We start from the raw sequence: 19,692 nt of genomic DNA, 5'->3' as shown, positions 1-19,692 counted from the left end.
ATGTAAAGGACTTTCCTCTTGTGAGCACTGAATCCTGTGTTCCCGGTCACATTCCTGACCTGAATCCTCCATACAGAGGCAGATGTGCTCTTTCAGACTGATAGCTGACACCTAGGCTGCTTTGGGCCATGAATTCAATCACACACTCCCTCCCGTGTTCCTCTTCCTTTCATTCTAGATGTAGAGGGTGGTGTGATGTCAGTATCTTCTGGAACCACCCATGACACCACCCTAGGGCCACTGTACTGCTCTGCTGCCCTGCACTAGTATTCTACTAATGGTGACCTCCTATGGAGTTTGACAGAGAGCATGGCAGTCACAGCACTATGGGTCATGGAGGCAATGATATGGCAATAAGAGTCTCCCATGGGTCATTTCTGTGAATGGCAGCTCCCAAATTCTAACGGTGGAATCCCTGAATGATTCCTCGTAGGTGTAGTATTGCTGAGTCCTGGACCTTTAAATAAATCTGTAAGATTCTCATGTCAGACACCTTGTCCTTGGATTAATTTCTGAGTGGTATCTGTACTGCTTTGGGCTGTGGGTATCTGAATTTGTAGGGGTGAATCTTGGAAATATCAGGCTCTGAGCCTTGTTCCCAGTCAAACAAGTTTTAAAAGAGCCAATAACCACAAAGGACAGAACTTCAGTTTTAATGGTAACTGTGAGTCCAGTCTATTTCCAGCCCCTTAAAGGGGTAAAAATCTTTCTTGTACTATATATCAAGTGAGATACCATCAGCACCCGACACGTCCAAAGTCAGGACTTGCAAAGTTATACCAAGGAATGTATGAAAAAAGGCCTGTGGATACCTGGGCACAAGATTCGTGAATCTGCTATCCACAGACACAAGTTTCACAATCATAGTCCTAGTTGCAACAGCATCAGCCACAGGCTTCTCCTGTGGAGTGGGGCCTTCTTCATGATCTAGGCTTCAGACGCAACCTTTGACCTGAGTCTGTCAGACCCTCTGTATGCTGGAAAGTCTAAGGAGACTTTGGTCCTTGCACCTTTATCCTGTGCACAAATGCTTTTCAATATTTCATGAAGATGTGACTTGGCCTTAGATGGGCCAGGCTTCTTGGATGCTGTCCATCTTCTAGGCCTGGGCTCATCAAGTAGAACAATCTCTTCAGTATCAAGAAGCTGAATGTGGAGAACAAAAAGAAGGAGATTGTGTAAATGGAGGGAATATTTTTTTCAGAAGATATGTTCCCAGCTCTTTCCCAATAGTTTTTGAACATACCAGACATTCTACCACTCTACCAATGATTAAGAAAACCCTCATTGCCATTCCTGTCCCTCTAACCTGATGTCTGAAGAATCAGAAGCTCTGAAATGATAGCCAAGGAGACATGCAAGAGCTGAGGGAGTCAGACAGGGAGCTTGTGTGTGCTCTATCCAGTGTGTCAGCAGCAGCCCTTTTTCCAAAAAAAAAAAAAAAAAAAAGAAAGAGTTGATTTCTGCCATGCTGCCTGTCCAGAGGCTTGCTAGACATCCTGTAGAAAATGTCAGGGTCAAGCACTCAGAAATTCTGCTGTTGGTTGCCCAGTTTTCTTCTGTATGGCCTGTACTAGGGAACAACATGACATCTCCAGGTTTTTGTTCTCCTCCCTACAATGGGGTAAAAACTGGAAACATCCAGTCAGGGGTGTCCTCAAGTACACATCAAATGCCTGGTCACTTGTGGACAGACCATCAATGGGGATCAAGTTTTACAAAACTTTGAGAATGGAGTGAGCACAGAGAACATGAAGATCCTGGGTACTGAGGGAGAGAGACACAACTACACCTTCAGGGATCATATGCCGAGTTATAGAAAGCATCACCTGTGCTATCAATGTACAGAAGACAGTCAAGGAGACCTACTGCACATTCTGCAGTAACATGACCAAGATTCCCCCTGGAGACTCAAAAGCTCAAGGTCTGTGACACAAATATAAACACATCCAGTGGTGAAGATGGTGGACAAAGGGTTCTTTCTCCATAGCTGAAAAATGTTCAAATGGTACTTCTGAAGAGTGCCCACTCTACTGTGCACAGCCCAACAGTCATACAACAGAGTTTATATTTTAATGTGACTGTGTGCTCTCTATTTCCTGGTCTCATAGGAGCATCGTGAAGATATAGGGACACATTGCAGATATGCCACTGTCCAGAGTTTTCTTCGCAGACCAGTACCTTGCTAAAGACACAAGCAGGGCCCTAATGGCCCAAAAGACTTCAGTAGACTTCTTATGCCTTTTGTGCAAATGTGGGGGAGGAGGGTAAAATAAATTTTCTGAGCACTTACTTAACAAACAAAGGGTCTAGATCACCTTACTACATTTGATAAAAGTCGCCTGGAATCTGCTCATCATGAACCAGAAGAGACTCTTTCCTCCAGTGACTGACAGATCTCTACTCTCCACCAGGATTGGCTTATGAGGGCCCAAAGATGTCATTGCCATCCAAGGATGATCTACTTTCTGGAAAATGAATTCTCAGAGATGGATGGAAGGTTTATACATGATGATAAATGTTGGGAAGAAGTCTGGAGGGATCACATGACTTGGTGATGCCAAAGGCAGGCCTCAAAATGGAGGCACACAATGGTCTACAAAACAGTATCCGTTGAGAATCCTAAGTCATCAACCAACCCATAGAGAGAAACTTATCACACACGAGACTGTGCCTTGATCAGAACCAGTGTGGTCCAAGATGAAAATCTGTGAGAGAGTAGTGAGGAGCAAGCCAGCTATGCGTCCAGTTCTCGTTCTGTACTGCCACCCACAGTAGAGCAGTGTACACATAAAGCTTGACCAGTGATTCCAGACTGTGGGTACCTGTCCTGCCTCACTCTGCTCAGGTACCTTGAACTCAGGAAATCCCCACAACTCACTCAGCTTCTATTTAGGGCATATGCCAGCCGACCCCTCATTGCAACATCATCCAAACTTTGTAATGTTCCAGATTATGGGAAGGCTGGTACTTCAAAGAAGGGAACATGACATAGTCTTAGAGACAGCAAGGACACATGACAGATTAGGTGATAGAACCCTAAAAGATGACAGTTACCTACAATAAAAGGATCATTTGTGACATCTAGTAGGACCATCTGTCTTTACATGGTTGTAGGAATGCCAAAGGCTTTTAGTAGATTTGTCTTTCAGTACTGGAGAACAACTGTTTGGACTCTGCCTGGCTATGCCTGAGCCTAGCCTTTCAAAAAGGACTATTTAGGCTCCACACTAACAAATGAGTTCTCCAAATTTTAAGCACCATCTTGAGCATCACACATTTGAACACATCACAGGGAATTAGATAGGATTTCACAGTTTTTTTCTTTACCCACGTCGGTCTCATGTCTACGAGTTTCCTTGACAATTAAGCCCATGACCACAACATTGCAACTGGTCTTTTCAACTGCTTCTTGCAAGCTATGTTATACTGACTGCACATCAGACATACAAGTGAGAGGGACTTCACAACAACCATCTGAGAAAAATGACATAGTCTGCCAGCCTAAAGCAGCAGGGTCATTGCTAGGAACCAGAAGGAGACATCCCCAGGAAACACTGGCCAGATGCGACAGAGCCAATCTTGGGGGTTTGATAACTAGTAGGGATGGAGCAGCGATTCAGGAGTATAATGGCTTAGAAAAACAGCATTTACTGTTTTTGAATACATCTTGTATGTAGAGTTTTGTGTTGATTTTCATGAATGCTCATATGTACCAAACAATAGTAAAAGCATTTAATGGCATTGTGAAGAGCACATGGCATTTCAGGATGCAACCTCCAAAAAAAGTGGTAGTACCAAGCCAGATTGAGTCCACCCTTGAGACTGGGAAAGCTTAGAGTACAGCATAGCATTCTGTGAACCCAGAGAGCATGGTTGCAATGTAGCCACAATGTCAGCAAATGGAGGCACAGCAACATTAGAGACCACACTGACCTGTATCCCAGTGGCTGCCTATGTTAAACTCAGAGGATCCTGGGATTTCCAGGGACCAGAAAGAATCAGATATGTGATCCACGGATCCGTGTTGGGCCAGAAGAAATTGACAACCCTGCTCACATCTATGTGAGAAGGAGCCCACCTCTTCCCCGAGTTTTAAATAGACAGAACACTGCTATGAAGAGTATGGGGCGTTGCCCCTTTAGAGACATCCCAATGTCATTGCTTCATGTCCCGAGAGGATATGTTGCTCACAAAGGTCAGCTTGCAGTCATGGTCTCCCTCTATTTTGGTCTTAATAGCTAAATTCTCTGAGGATCATCATGAGAGGAGATGTCACCTCTGCATTCCCTTCAAGTGCCAGCTCATCATCTGGACCTCAGAGAATTGGGAGATGGATTAAGTGCTGTAAATAGTTTGGAGGTGAGATCTGGGCTATGTCCGGAAAGAATGGGGTGTGAGTTACTGCCTTTTGCAATGGATGGAATTGCTGCTTTGGCTCACCTCAAAAGGCCAAGGACATGACTGAGAAGCTGTGAAGACTTACATGGTGGAGGGATATCCTGAGATATCATTCCCTTGTGTACTATACAAGGAAACCATACAGAAGGAAGAAGATGTCCACACGGGTCACAATAAAGCCTGCTGTGACAGGCCTAGTTGAAGTGAAGTGGGCTCATTCTAGAGTTGTTAGGAAACAGGGCATGGCCGACATCTGCCCATGTTACACAAGAACGAAGCCTGCTGTGACAAGTCTAAATGTGCAGTAAAGCAGGCTTACTCTAGAATGATTAGGACACTGGGCATGACCAAGAACTTTCCCTGTTACACAAAGAGGGTGGTATGAGTTGGAAGATATGTAAATTGTGTCAAGGAGATGGCTTTGAGAATGACTGAAATGGCTATGTCTGGGGAGGAGACTGTTACAAAATAAGCCAGGAGGAAGGAAAGATCCTGAGACTGTGGCCTGTCAAGCAGGGACTCAAATGTGGCCCTTTCCTGTGAGACTTGATGAGTTTCACTGTTGTTGGGGCAGTCACTGTCAGGAGAGACCTCAGAAGGGCCTTGGTTTCCCCTTCACACAAGGACACAGTGTATTACTTAACTCAGTCATGGACAGACATGGGTACATTTACCAAGACACAACCAATACCCTGTCCTTCCATATATCAATAATTTAGAATCATTGAGTTGTTATTCTAGTCAGTATCTAACTCACACCTGCATCACATAGGATAAAGATGTACAGGGAACATCCCTTACAACAGTTGCAGGGAGAGTGGTGGCTCTTGTCATTTGCAACAATGTTTCCAACCTCACTTGCTTATGATGTGGTACAATCAAAGACTCAGCTCTAATTACAGGGACCTCAGACTGCTTGTAACAGTTTCTTTTTACATGAAATAGATACATGCCCTCCATGCCTCCTGAGAACAGAACCTCAGGACATCAGCTATGTGTGGTATGAGAGGCAGGACTGAGCTCCACTTTGTACCCTCTCCTCTCAGAGTTGTTTGGAATCCCAGTATCTCAGCAGCAAAGACTAGGTTTCCTAAGATGATCATCTTACCTGCATCTAATAGATGAGGTCCATAGTGATGGTCCATTCTGATTGCAAGGGGAGACTATGGAAAGACCATATGAATGGCAATCTCAATTTTGTCCTTCAGATTTGTGGAGAACCTCTGAGAGCCTCATGTCAACAGTCATCCTAACTGTAACACCTTCACTCATCTTCTGGGAGGTAGGACTATATAGATTTGTTAGTGATGCCTAGAAGACAGAATTGGAAGCGTTATGGTGTTAGCCCTCAGACCCGTTTCCTTCTGTGGACTCCCTTCTACCTTGTTGTCCTCATCTCAGAGGCACATTGATCCTTGAACAGGTTGTTGGTTATTTACAATAGATGGAAGTCCCAGCGAGAAGTCAAGTGTTTTTCCAAGCATCAGTTGTCTATCTCAAACTCTCTGTCACAGTCAGAGCTTGGCCTTCACTCTTTTGACGCTTGGTCCAACTTCGTCACTGAGTGCAGCACACTAGAATAGGCATGACCTTTGGAGAGATGTGGTATATTTAATGTTAAAGGTGGAGATGGAAGACAGAAAACCCAACATGGGTCAAGATCATGTGAGAAAATCCTGCCCTTTGCTTTCTGGACTCCCAACTTCTACAGAAGTTGTGAATGATACTAACAAGAAAGGAATGAAAACAAGTCCTGTTCTAAGTTTTAAGTTCCTTCTCACCACTGAGTTAAGATTGGGGTTACTGGCTTGGACTTCTCACAGGTAAATAAGAGCACATTGTGTATGGGCTCTGGATACCCTCGTGTGGGCTTACACATCATAAAGTGTTATAGATGGAATAACTTACCCATAGAAAATTCTGGCAAAATAAAGGTAGAAAGAACAATGGCAAATAAAGTACTATGCTAAGAGTCGATATGACTTAACATTAGAGAACTAAGCTGGGACATTGAGGATCTCCAAATCTACAACCAAGACAACTCCAGTAGACAGAGAAGATTGTGTTGTTGCGACAGGTATCCATAGAAGGAGAACAGCACATCTGTGGGCCAATGCCTAGGCTCCTACTCCCGAGTCCAGTCAAGTATTTCTCCAGCATGTACTGGCACAGCTTCAGATCCTTCAGGTTCTTCACCTACAAAAGATTTTCCAATAATAGGTAGTAGAGTTCAGTTACTAGGTCCTTTATGAGTTTGAGAAAGACCTCACTTGAGTTAAACTTTGACCTTCACAGGCTCTCCAGGAAATATACATGCTACCTGCCCCCACATGCATGGACACACAGCCACACACACACACACACACACACACACACACACACACAGAGAGAGAGAGAGAGAGAGAGAGAGAGAGACAGAGACAGACAGAGAGAGACAGAGAGAGACAGAGAAAGAGATAGAGATTTAGCAAGGGAGAGACAGATGGATAGACAGACAAAGAGGCAGCTAGGCAGTAAGAAAGAGAACAGGAGAGAGTCAGAAACAAATGCCCAGAATGAGAAAAAGACGGAACAAAAGATATAAAAACCAGAGAAGAGATAGAAGAGACAGACTACAGACAGGATGTAGGGGAGAGTGAATAGGTAAATGAGAAAATATGTAAATAATTTAAAATGCTTTGCAGGGCTACATGTTCTCAGTGCCCACACCATCTGTTTAAATTAGGGTAAAGTATATAAGCATCATACATACCTAGTAGCACTGATTTGGACTTACTCTAAGAAGCACAATAGCTGCCATAAATGCCATGAAAGCCCGACAAGTTGCTAACCTTTATTGGTGGGAGGGGCTCCACAACTGTCAAACGACCTGGCAGAGGAAACAGAAAAAGAAAAAGATCAACCTGAAGGCCAACAAGTCTGCTGTGAAATTTTTATCTCTGCCTAGAAAGTACTAGTCAATGACACAGTACATACATCATAGTGTTGAGCTGATGGCTGAATGGAAACACTGTCAGGTATAATATGGGGAGAAACTGAGAGGGCCAGAAAGGACACTCTACAAGATGTCAGCTTTGACCCTAGGTAAAATGAGAAGCTAAAGCCTCTAGTCACAAGTCTGACAGTTTTCAATGTTGAGCGGTGCGGTGGCCACTGGGAGAAATTCATGATCTTTATTTATAACTGTCAATTAGTACAGGAAACGTGACCTAGAGGGAGAGTCTTCACAAAGGAATCCTCTAGATGACGTTCTCCTGTGAGCAAGTTTGTAGAGAATCGATTTCATGATCTTAAATGACATGGGAAGTAACAAGAACTTTAGCAGTGCTATTCCCTAGGCTTAGGGAAAGACTTCATAAGAGCAGAGGCCTTTAGATGAGCACTAGCAAGCAAGCCTACATGCATGCATTAATTTTTCTACACTCCTGCCTGTGGATAGAACATGGGTAGCCCCTTTGTAGTGCCTTGGCTACACTGTGCTAATGCAGTATACCAGGAAGTGTTAAGTCACTGGATTAAAATGAAACGAAAAATATTTTGTTTCAGATAATCACACTGACACTTAAAAACAACAACTCAGACAACAGTGGAAGTTATCTGGTGGTTCTCTTAGTCAGTCAAATTTATCAAACGGTAGCTCCCAACTCCTGCTCGGTGGGACCAGGTGGGCATGGCTTCTCTCCCTATGAATGTCTGATCTCCATTCATATTCTAAGAACCACATTCAGGGTGTCCTCTCAAGGGTTAGAGAGACTGTCAGTGCCTGTCATATGTCAGACGACAGCAGAGAGGAGTTGTCAGAACTCTGAACATCTCTCCACTAATGACCTTCTAGGCCTTCTAGGAAGTACCAATAATGTCAAGAGGCATTCTGATACTAAGCTCATTGCTTCCCGTGTGCCACCATGTCGGTGAGAGATAATTAGTGAGCAGCATCCTTCCTAAAGCATGGGGGAAGAGCAAGAGAAGAAGGCACTCTGCAACAGTTGGATACACAGATTTCCCACATTTAAGGAATAACCAATAACACAAAACACCATCGCATTTGCTCTTGGACCTTTCCAAAGCCCTAACCAGCAGAGGAATTTTAGATCTTGGCACTGAAATGGATGACCTATATGACACTTGATGGTGGCAACCAGGGAAGGGAGGGGCCATACCATGTTGACCAGATATCCACACTGCAGATGCTTGTGACGATGCAGATGAGGTTGCTTGACACATTGTTGGTGCCCTCCTGTCTGCAGACAGAGGCTTATGTTTGGCCTGCCTGGTAGCCACATTGAGCAACTTCTTGTGGGAAAGCACCAGGATCTGCAAGGGACAATTGAGAGTATGGAATACCATGGGATGATAAGGACAGCGTCCCCACTACTTCTTCACATAATGACAAGGTACTGAGACTCTGGAGAGAAGATGTGTAAATAGACGAGAGGGTGAGCATCCCAGGAAGACAGTCACAGGGATCAAGTGCCCAGAAGTAGAGGACAGCAGAGGGTGTGTGCAGATGGTAGAACTTTAGAGGATATTCCCATGTTCCTACACAATCAGGTCAGTTCTGGTATTGAGTATTTAGTTCTAGTATTTAGAAAAGAATCAGAAAAGATAGAATCAAAGAAAAGTGGTTTTCTGTGCTGATAACTAATCACAAATTCTATGGTGCTGAAGGATACAGGGATGACTGTGTCCAGTGGCCCCATCTTGTGCTGCTTCTAGGCATTACAGAAGACCAGCTATTCATCACACTGTGTTAGTCAGATTCCTGTTTTACAGCACTAAGCACCCTCTATAGAAAAGGAAGCTGGATCCCAGAAGTCAATCAGAGTGGGAGAACTTTCCTGAAGTGCTAGGCAGGACTGCAAACTGACCAGTGAACATCGGAGTGTTCAGGGAGAGCATTCATAACCTATGATGTTCAAAGAGTGAGGAGAAATCTGCCCACACCAAAGATCCTGAAGGGTCACTTCATGGGACACGCCACCCAGGGAGCCCTCAGTCTCTATCAGCACTTCAGGGCTCTATTCATCCTAGGCCTACTAATTTGATGCTGGAACTAAAGGAACTTTGGGAAGTGGGTTGAGATCAATCACATAGTGAGAAATCCACATGGGACCTCCCCATCTTCCTCACCTGGTCTTTCCTTTGACGTGTAGACATGGTCCTCTCTGAGACAGAATGTTCCAGGAGATTGAAAAGTGTATTTTTTCCCATATTGAACTAGATTTTTAAATCAATAGCAACCTAAATAAATAGATTTTTAAAACAATTGCAGTTCAAAATCAGAGGTCAAGCGGTTTTGCCTTCACTGAGAGATCAGGTCCAGACTTTCAGGTCAGACTCTGCTCACCAGTGACAAACAGGGAAGGACTTTGGTGCACAGCCTCGGGATTTGAGCTCCAGGCTGTGTTGCCTCAGTCAGAAAAGCATCATGGCCCTCAACTGCTTCATTGGATGTCAGAGTCATAGTTGGTGATATCTAAAGAGAGGACAGGGACAGAATGTAAGAGAACAGAGGATTTGGCTAGGTCATTCCACCTGTAACAACCCAGTGTGTTATTTGTATAGCTAAGAAAATTCCTGGACAGTAAGAGGGTGTGCTGAGGGAGACTGAGTGTCTGCATGGGAGATAAAGCCAACTACAGTGCTGGTGTACAACCGAGGTTCAGGATTACCTCTGGTGACAGTTTTTATCTGCACTCCTTACCGGCTTAGAAACTGACATGCAAAATCAACGAAGGTTAGCCACGTGCAGCAACATGGCCTGTTGTTTCTGGGATTCCTACACTGTCTCTATCAGGATGGCCTCCTCATCTGACAATCCCACCACCAGCACAACAGTAGTGCACACTTCAGGCCTTTGGCAGGTAGCAATACCCAACACTCCCAGGGTCTGTGATGTGCGTGGAGAACAGCATTTCACTAAGAGATGAAACACAATAAATGTCCTTTTAGGGTGTCCATAAATATCTATCACAGTATCACAGACACTCGTCAGGTCCAGTCATTCATGATGGCTGCCTGTCACATGGCTGCCATTGCCTTCCTTCTCATGCCTTCTTTCTCTCCAGGCTCAGCTCGACAGAGCTGTCTTCTCAGGGATAGTGTTTCCCAACAACCTGTACAAGGATGGGAACTGACAGTTTTATTACTGTTTTTACCTGTTTTGATGCAGACTTTCCTCACCACCTCTGTCTTCCTGGATGTCCTGGACTCTGCCAGAGTGTCAGCTCCTTGGGCACAGCTTGTTTGTCACACTAATGCCACTGGGATCTGGCTTCTCCTGAGAGCCTGACACGTCACAATGCTTACTGAATGGCAACTGACAAAAGGACAGATGACACCAACTCACATAGACAGTTTACAAGCTGTGCTCACATCTAGAGTGAATCTACATCCTTACTCCTTGTGGGTAAGAATGACAGGACTGTGGAGAGAGTAATGGCTTCCATGATAGTACCTGAGGACTGGAGCCGGCAAAGTCCAGGACGTGAGGAACAGGTTGCATAGCAAAAACGTGGAACCCAGCTTTCTCAGACATCCCACAATTTGAACACCATCCCAAGTAAAAGCAGTGGTAGTGGTCAATGGTCCAGAGCCAGTGACTGACCTACAGAGGCCCTCCTCTGTGCTCTTCAAGTCTCAGGACTGGGAAGCAAGGCTGGGGAAGATCAGGGAGAAGTTGTTGTCATTGGCTAGCAGGGCTGTCACTAGGAAGACACCAGAATAGAATGAAGGTCTGAACAGGGCCTCAGGGATTGTACCATGTAGCTTCCAGGTACAGTTGTGGCCCCACATCACTTTTGCCTGCAGCCTCCCACGGTCACATTCCTCCTCTGCTTTCTGTTTCCTTGGTGACAGAAGGCTAGGTCTCCTACATGCACAACCATCATATGAGCTTGAAGGGCAGAACAACCTTGTCAAGGATACATGGGCTTAAAGAGGAGATGGTGACAACATTGCAGCTTGAACTGAAGGCAAACAGATCCAGCTACACTGTTCATGTCCAAGTTCACTCATACAGTCATTAGAGTGTTCAGCAGCCTCCCTTGTCTTCGGGCTCCACATCATGGCACCCTGTGTTCTATATGTACTCCGGCGTTCCCCTTGTATCTTTTTGTCCTAATGAGGACAAACTTCATTCCTTAGACCCCAGAGTCCATCCAACGTACTCACATTCTCGCACACTGAAGTCCTCCAGAGCGTGATTCTGGACAGAATTCCTGGAGAGGCCTCAGAAATCTCTGTACAGTCTTGGCTTCTGATCACCAGAATATTAATTTGATTGGATCAGAGTTCCAAATATCTGTTTTCTTCTCTTGACTCAGTTGAAGAGTGTGGGAACACAGAATTAGCAGAGTGTTCCAGGCAGTTTAAGAAGTCTGTAGGAGCTAACCTGTTCAAGCTCCCTTAGAAAATAATGACAATGGGAAGGAGGAGGCCTCCTTGGCTTTCCTGTCTGCAGGGTTTCTCAACAGGGTTTCTCGGGAGTGACCTTCACTGATAAAGGTTATGTTTGGTTTAGCAGGAGGTGACCCTTGGGGCTCCTGATGGGGTTACAGGTCACCAGAACACCTGTCTCTTTATCCATCATAACTTTTGGCCTCTAGTGGTTTGGCAGTGTCCCTTGCTCTCAGGAAGTGTTCTAGTACTTGCAGACAGCTTGTTTCACAGTGATTCAGGCCTTTGATGTTCTCTTTCAAACTGGGTGCCCTTCAAGAGTTCAACATATGTGCATGCTCTGGGCCTCTTCCTTCCTGATGAAATTCTCTACACTGGAAAGATTCTGGTACAGGCAGACATCCTATTTCACAGTCTTTCGAGCTCAGAGGTTCTCTCAGAAAAAGCATGACTTTTAAGTGGTCAGGATATATACACTATTTTTCTCATTTGGGCACCAATGTCCACATGGACAAGACTATTTCATTTCCTGGGTAATTACACAGAGTGAGGGATCTTTCAGTGTACCCCAGAAACTTACTACTCCCCTCTTCTGGTCAGATGCATCGTCCATCCAAACCTGGTGGATTCCTGCGTGCTGGTGTTGACTCATATCCAGAAGGAACACTCAGCTCTCACCCTTGCAGTCCACCTCCTTTGAGGCCTGAGCATCTTAGTCAGTATTAAAAGGGAACTCATTTTTTTGCACCGAGCATCCTACTCTCATAGTCCTCATGTCCTTAGTGTTCCCGCAGCGACATTAGCACAGTGTTGGGGCAGGCAGGTTGGTTCATATGGAGACAGGGGAATCCTCACATTATTGTTAAGGGCAGAATGGCACTGTTAGGTAGTCTATTGGCTCAAGTGCTTCTGCCGTAGATATGGACAAACACAGCTGCTCAGCCCATCCTGCAGCTGTCACAGGATCTTCCAGAGACTGTCCATCCTGAAGGTCCATACGGACAAATGAGGACATGGAGGTCCAGATCGACTTTTCAAATGTGTTCCATGAATTGCGGAACAAGATTCAGATCAGAGCATGGGAAGGAAAGGTCTTCATGCGGATAGGAGATAGAAGGAATTGGGGAATGAAGATAAACGAGGACCAGCTCATGTATCCTATCAGAATGAGTGTTATTTGGTCTTGAGGTACAGGGATCGAAGGCTACTGCTCACGTCTTCTTGCCTGGTTTCAGATGGTTTGGGTGTCTACCAAAGAGGCCCTGTTCTTGTGAATCAAGTTTGTGTGGAGAATCCTCTGTCATTATGTACATACCTCATTAGGGGATAGGATGTTGTTTTACTGTTTGGGCGTGCGGAACTAAAGTGTGGGAACCAGTCTCTCCCTGGTCTACTGATGCTGGTGTCCATTCTTGGCAGATGCTCCACAGTGATACAGGAATGACAGAGCTGAGGCCCTTGGTGTTCTTCTGAGCTGCAGGGAGACTTTGAGGGGGCCCATTAGATAGTTGACCATTGTTCCTCTGCCAGGCATAGATCATCACTATAGATTCCATATGGATACTTGTCCCTGAGAACAGCAGTCTCTCATTTTTTCTGCATACCTTGCTCAGGTAGGAGGATTTTAGTTTGTGTTTTCAGTCCAGTGTTGCTAATTTGAGTTGGGATCCTTAGCAACAATGAGCCACTTTCCTTGTACTCAGGAGTCCATGACTGTCCTGGCCTCAAATGCACCATTATCTGCAGGAGGGAAGCTGAAGGAGGGAAAGAAATTAGTTGTGAGGGGGACTTAAACCCAGGTGCCCAGGACAATGGCAGAATCATCCTTTCTCAGAACCTCCGACTGAATGAGACCTCCCTTTGTAGATTATAACTAGGGGAACTGCAAAAGCACTCAGGAGGGAAGGACACTAGAGCAAGTACAGAGAAGGGAGAAGTTATGGATTCTTTCCCTTTTCCTGAATGACTAAAGACTGCACTTGAGAGAGCCAGAGGCCATTAAGAACTGCTAAGGCCATTGACTGCTGGATGTCAGCATGTTGTGTATCAGGAAGCTAATGGATCACCATGTCCTTTAGGGTGAGAGGGAAGAGTCCACATGTGTTGTTGGGCTTTGTCTCATGCTGACTCTGGGATACAGAGAGTGCAGACACGCTATGTACTGTCTGAATTTAGGTTCCAGAGGGACTTTATTGACCATCATCTGCAGATAAACACAGCAGCTACAAATCCTAGAACTTAAATGGAGGATAGAATTGATGAGGAGATGGTGAGTGGCTGAGACACCTAATAGATACCCGAGTGAAAGTGTGACATAAGACAAATTCAAGTTTTCCACAGATCCAAGTAACAAGACAAGTGCACACCCTGAAGTGACTGGCATGCCAGAAAGGGATTGCCCCTCCCCATATGGGTTGGACACTTTCCTGGAAATTTGGTCAACTTTAGGCCATTTGGGATGGAAACGTTTGTTTACATTATGCCACTGCCAGATTGTCCACTGCATTTATAGTACATTTTCATGATTAATGACTAAGTGTGTAGGGATGTATGGATGGTAGTTCATCTGGCAATAGGAAAGAAGTCAAGGAAATCATTGTGAAGAAGCCAGTAAAGAGCACAGGTCATGACCTCTATTCTTGTTTCTGCCTCTAAATATCTACCTTCAGTTACTATGACTTCCCTCATAATAGTTACATACATCAGTTTTAAATTACACAACAGTTTCCTCCACAGCCAAGCAAGACCCACTGCTCTCTGTTCCTGGCAGCAATGAAGACAAAAACATTTGGTGAACACTTGTTGGACTGTGGCTCCAGCTCAGGGCAGCCTAATCCCAGAAGACTCATAGTAGCTTCCTAACTTATTGAAAATTCTCAGCTGGAGAAATCTAAGAAGACCAGGGATAGATGGTGAAACGTGAGAGAAAAAGCCAAGTCAGTATAACTGGGCTGCTTTTCAGCTATACTTTAGAGTAGAAAGATATTCCTGTAACACTGAAAATGTTGTCTCGAGGTTATGGAGCCTTTGATTTGGATAGGAAGCAAGAACACACACACACACACACACACACACACACACACACACACACACACACACACAGATCCATAGAGGTGCCTGGTGACACTTTTTACTTAGAACCACCACTGAGTTTGAAACACCTACAGGTGCATGTGAAGGAAGGTCGGGGCCTCTAGACTCTGGGATGCCACCATGAGCCCCATTTCTATTTGACTCTGTTCTTTCCCACTGTTCTCTTCACTATCTTATCCTTTCTAATCTTCAGGACTCAGGAGAGTGCACCCCTCAGGTATTTTCCATGAGTGGACCTTCAAGACTGCGAGAGCCTGAAAGTCAAGAGGAATTTCAGGAGTTTTCACCTAAAGGAGAAACTTACAGTTTATTCTTAAGTGACTCAAAACACCGCACTATCAGAAAAAGACACCATCATATACATCATATACAGAGATTGATGCTGGCTGTAGGTCACACAGCTTCCGCCATGGCCCTCTGTGCCTTCTATTAGTTTCTTCCAGGGTCTCTCCTGCTGTAACTCTCACAAAAGTGTCTCTTCTGATGCCCTGGACTACCATGCATGCTCTTTGGTCTCTTACCAAGTTAGTTGTTTTCATGCAGAACTACACCATCATTTTTGTCTTCCCTATTTTCCTGGATTCTGCCAGGTTGTCTGCTGCTTGGGGACAGATAGGTCTTCAGGCCTAAAGATCCCTGGACTCAGCAGTGAGTGAAGGCTTGGGACAGAGCACGTTTTTATTCAATGACTTCTGACTGGATAACTGATCATAGCATGACACAGAGTAAACCTAGAGCACAGGATTGAATCTCAGATCTCATTTTGACACTGGAAGACTTGTTCCAGTTAGGAAAGAATGACGTGAGGCCTATGAAAGAAGACTTAACTCTAGCAATGAACTGGATACACAGATGCTGTAGGGGAAGAACTTGAACAGGCTCAGCCCAGAATGCAAAGAGCAAGCTGGATGGCTAGGACACTGAACCCTAACCATGACGAAGAGCCCACACCCCATGGAGCCAAAATCCCATGGAAATGCAGGGACATATGTCATGAGGCTAACCTCTGACAAATGAGGAGAGTCCCAGCTCTAGGCTGTTCAGATGTGGAAGAGGACTGAGTGTCAGAAAGATGGCAAATGCTTAGGGAGCAACCCTTCTAGTTTCCCAGGCTTAGCCGCTTTGAGGTTCACTCACAAGTTTTGCATCTTTCTTGGACACAGTGAGAGAGATGTGCTGGGTGCCTACTCTTATCCTTCCCACAGGAGAGCAGGTCACACAGGCTGAGTGATCTCCATGATAGAAGCACTGTGTTTTGTTCTCTAAACCTCAGTGTGGGGTCCTTCAGCCCAGCACTGAGACTCACACCAGACATGGTAGACAGAAGTCTGGACTTTCCAAAGCTGGAGCACTTTTGGAATATGGTGCACAATCACATCCTGGAGGCACTTAAGCTCTCACCTCTGAAGCCCACTTCCCATGTCCCTCAAGTCTGCTGCTGTCTGCTGCATACAGTGCCCCAAGCCTACCACAGTAGATTCTCAAGAGGATGGCTAGTTCAAGGAAATTCGAGCTTTAGAGTGAGACTGCAGTGAGCTTGGTTTCTATGAGATACTGGGAAGGTGTGTCCTAGGTATGTAGCACATGTGGGAACGTGAACAGAAGTCACTTTGAATGCCCAGTGGCCTGACCAGGAGCTGACCAAGCCAGCACATGCACAGAATGCCTAGCGAAAGCAGCAAGAACAGAGCTATGGAGGGAAACTTCCCATTTCTGCTCCTTGTGAACTTTGGAGCAGGTATTTGTTGTACTAACAGGGAGCATAGGTCTCCTTGTTGGTAGCATAGCAAATGATTGGAGGAAAAGAAACCTAGGAGCCCACGGGTCAGTGTCCCGGGACATTCAGTTTGAGGTTTAGTTGCCTGGAGCCTGGTAGGAAGGAAGATCCCCTACCAGCTATTCAGCCCTGGTTAGTAGATGGTAAGAAAGACTAGCATGACACTGTACGACCAGTCTCTGAATGCCAGATTGGAACTTCTGGTGACACTGACCTCTCTCTGCTGCATGAAGGATACATAAGAACTGGGTATCCACAGCTGAATCCCAATGTATTCATTCAAGCAGCATTGTCAGACCTCACAGGACTCAGTACACTCCACCTGTTCAATTCAATTGTAGGGAGACATGGAGGTGGCCCCTTAGTACTTTGACCACTGTCACTCTGCCAGGCACTAGGTCCCCAAGCAGAGTCTCTATCTGAATATGTTCTCCATGGAGAACAGCCTTATATGCCCCCTTTCAGACTGGCTGTACCCACAATCACTTGCTGATTATTGCTAGTTCGGTTACATCAGACACCACCTAGGCATTCTCCAAAAATATTTCTTCCTCAGATGGTACGGAAATGAGCAGGGTTTTATCCAGCTGGAGTAGACATACTTCTCCCCAACCCAAGAGACCCCATGTATACTCTTCTGATATTTCCAGTGAGAATACATGAATAAAGACAGAGACAATAAAATTCAGAGTGGAGATGCACCCTCCCACATTAGCTTACCTTTTATATGGTACTGCTTGCTGCCTTTTTCAGGGGGGCCACTCTCTTGGAGGATCTATGCTGGGTTTTTTTCTTTGGAGCCCTTGGGAGGCAGCAAAGTCTTGAAAAACAGTCCCTGATTCCTTTGCGGAGTCTCTTAAACCATCCCATCCTCTGAGGGGGAGATGACGTATTCATCTCAATGTCTTGCTTAGGTGGCAGGATTATTTCAACTTCCGACATGTTGTTGCTGACGCACGGGCAAGCCACAGGTGTTGAGTGGAGGGCACGGGTAGAAGTGCTTCTCTCCTTCTTAGGATAGTATACCGCAATGGGAGGCATGGAGACACACCTGCTCATCTTGAGTCCTGATAGAATCAGGTCAAGAGGATTCTGTTCTCTTGAGGGAGGTCTGTGGTGGAGGCCAAAGATGGGCTCACTGGCCCTTCTCCTGAGAGGAAGGCCAAAGACAGAGGGATGTGCTGGTGATGGGGGTGGCGGAGGGCATGGATCCCCAGGCTTGGCTAGAGTGATATATCCAACATCAAACCCTTTGCTTACATGATCTTTTAAGCTCAAATATGCCCCCATTGGTTCATCGTATCTTTTCTTTTGGAGGGATTCCAAGATGTCCTTGGCTTTATACCCCATTGCACAGAGCATTTCTATAATTTTGTAATCTGGGTCAGTCTTGGGCAGGATTTTAAACTCACATTTCTTGATCCATGGGTGATTTTCAATTTCCTCTACAGAGGGCCTCATACCTGGGGAAACTCTCAGAATTTGATGTATCAGGTTTTCGAGTTGCCCAGACAGGTGAGTAGGAATGGTATAGGTCCCTGTTGTAATCCTTTCCTCAACATCATTGATGGTCTTTCCTCTGAAGGGTAAGTAGCCAGTGGTAAAGAAATAGAGCACCACCCCCAAACTCCACACATCAGAACTCTTGCCATCATATGGCTCCCTTAATACCAGTTCTGGGGCATTAAAGTCCCTGGTTCCACAGTGCCTACTCAGTAATGTACCAGGTTTGCATTTGATGGCCTGGCCAAAGTCGATCAGCTTAATATTGCCCTCTCCATCTATCAGTATATTCTGTGGCTTGATGTCGCGATGGACAATATCCAGGCTATGGCAATATCTTATGGCAGATACGACCTGTCCGAACATTTTCTTCGCCTTTTCTTCTGGCAATGGGCCCTCCTCACTTATTAGTTTTCCTAAGTTGCCTCCTGGAGCATATTGTAATATAAAATGAACTCCGGTCCCTGTGATCAGGACCTCATATAAAGAAATTATATTCGGATGGTTCAATGACTCCAATGTGGTCATTTCAGACAGGATCCCCCTGATGGTGTCCTTGCTGATCTCTACCGTTTTGATGGCAACCAGGGCCTGCGTTCTCCGGTGCCAGGCCAATCTCACCCTGCCATATGAACCCTGTCCAAGAAAGAAAACCACCCTATACTGACTGCCCAAAGTCTTCTTAATAGAAGTGATGTCCATCCCTGTGATCTGGTGAACACAAGTTGTGAGGTACAATAACCCCGTCAACTAACAAAATACAAAGCTATCAAGGAGTCCCACAGGTCAACGTTAACCTGCTCCCTGGTCCTTATGGACAAATTCAACAGGCTGGTCCACTGTCTTATACAGAGGACACTCATTCTTACATCACAGTGGATCTTTGTGAGGTCACAGCATGAAATGCACCAAGCAGAGAAGGCTGAAAACCATAGTGGCTGTCTCCACTCTGGGCCTCAGGGAACTTTCCATTCTTGTGAAAAGGAAACTAGCCTCTCTGAGCTTCTTCTTCAGCAGATCAAAGAGTCAGTATTTACTGTTTAGCAATTACAGGCAGTACTGTGCTGCACAGGGAAGTGCATTAAAGCTGCAACCTGAGAGAGACTTTGATCACCTCCCCAGCTGCTCTATTGGCTCCTGAGGCTCCAGTTAGAGGAGCAGCACCTGGGAAGTGCATTGAGGGCCCAATATCAGATCGATTACTTTGTCATCCTCACACTATGTATGGATGCATTCACTCATTCATTCACTCATTCACTCATTCATCATTCATTCATTCATTCATCCATTCCTACTTCTTTCCAAAAGGAAGACAGAATGACGGTTACTCAGACAGGTCAGAAGCCTCTCTGCAAGGAAGGGGAGCTGGTAAATCATCTAAAAGGAATGAAGCACTGGGGACTTTGAGAGCAGGAGGGATCCTGGGGTGCCCATTGTGAAGAGTTTCTTCTTGGCTCTACTCACTGACCAAATACTTTACTATAAACTCCACTTCTGGCCTTTGACTGTGGATCTGGTAC

General features: G+C 45.4%; 1 protein-coding gene across 23 annotated transcripts; it reads right to left on the bottom strand.

Annotated features, from left to right (window-relative positions):
- Positions 1-637: 637 nt before the first annotated feature.
- Smokwl2 (sperm motility kinase W like 2) lies at positions 638-19,653 on the bottom strand. Of its 23 annotated transcripts, none has more exons than XM_087559698.1 (13): positions 17,390-19,004; positions 11,575-13,553; positions 10,859-11,059; positions 10,560-10,720; positions 9,749-9,877; positions 9,532-9,642; positions 8,562-8,715; positions 7,233-7,270; positions 6,435-6,597; positions 5,784-5,991; positions 5,510-5,712; positions 1,310-1,421; positions 638-1,146 (listed from the first exon to the last, which is right to left on the bottom strand). In XM_087559698.1, exon 1 carries the CDS (start codon positions 18,872-18,874, stop codon positions 17,393-17,395), a length of 1,482 nt encoding a protein of 493 aa, XP_087415824.1. In that variant the 5' UTR covers positions 18,875-19,004; the 3' UTR covers positions 638-1,146; positions 1,310-1,421; positions 5,510-5,712; positions 5,784-5,991; positions 6,435-6,597; positions 7,233-7,270; positions 8,562-8,715; positions 9,532-9,642; positions 9,749-9,877; positions 10,560-10,720; positions 10,859-11,059; positions 11,575-13,553; positions 17,390-17,392. The 23 variants fall into 23 exon arrangements, with proteins under 23 accessions (XP_087415824.1, XP_087415829.1, XP_087415836.1 ...); XM_087559703.1 differs by having other exon boundaries at positions 11,163-13,553; positions 17,390-18,990; XM_087559710.1 differs by having other exon boundaries at positions 5,510-5,564; positions 17,390-18,980.
- Between the last annotated feature and the right edge of the window lie 39 nt (positions 19,654-19,692).

Source organism: Rattus norvegicus, chromosome 7 (genome assembly GCF_021556685.1).
Source record: "Rattus norvegicus strain SHRSP/BbbUtx chromosome 7, alternate assembly SHRSP_T2T, whole genome shotgun sequence".
Lineage (NCBI taxonomy): Eukaryota > Metazoa > Chordata > Mammalia > Rodentia > Muridae > Rattus > Rattus norvegicus.
This window is presented reverse-complemented; position numbering and strand designations above follow the sequence as displayed.

Excerpts from the sequence above, each read along its gene's own strand:
- Smokwl2 (XM_087559696.1), bottom strand. The coding sequence starts at position 18,874 with ATGGACATCACTTCTATTAAGAAGACTTTGGGCAGTCAGTATAGGGTG.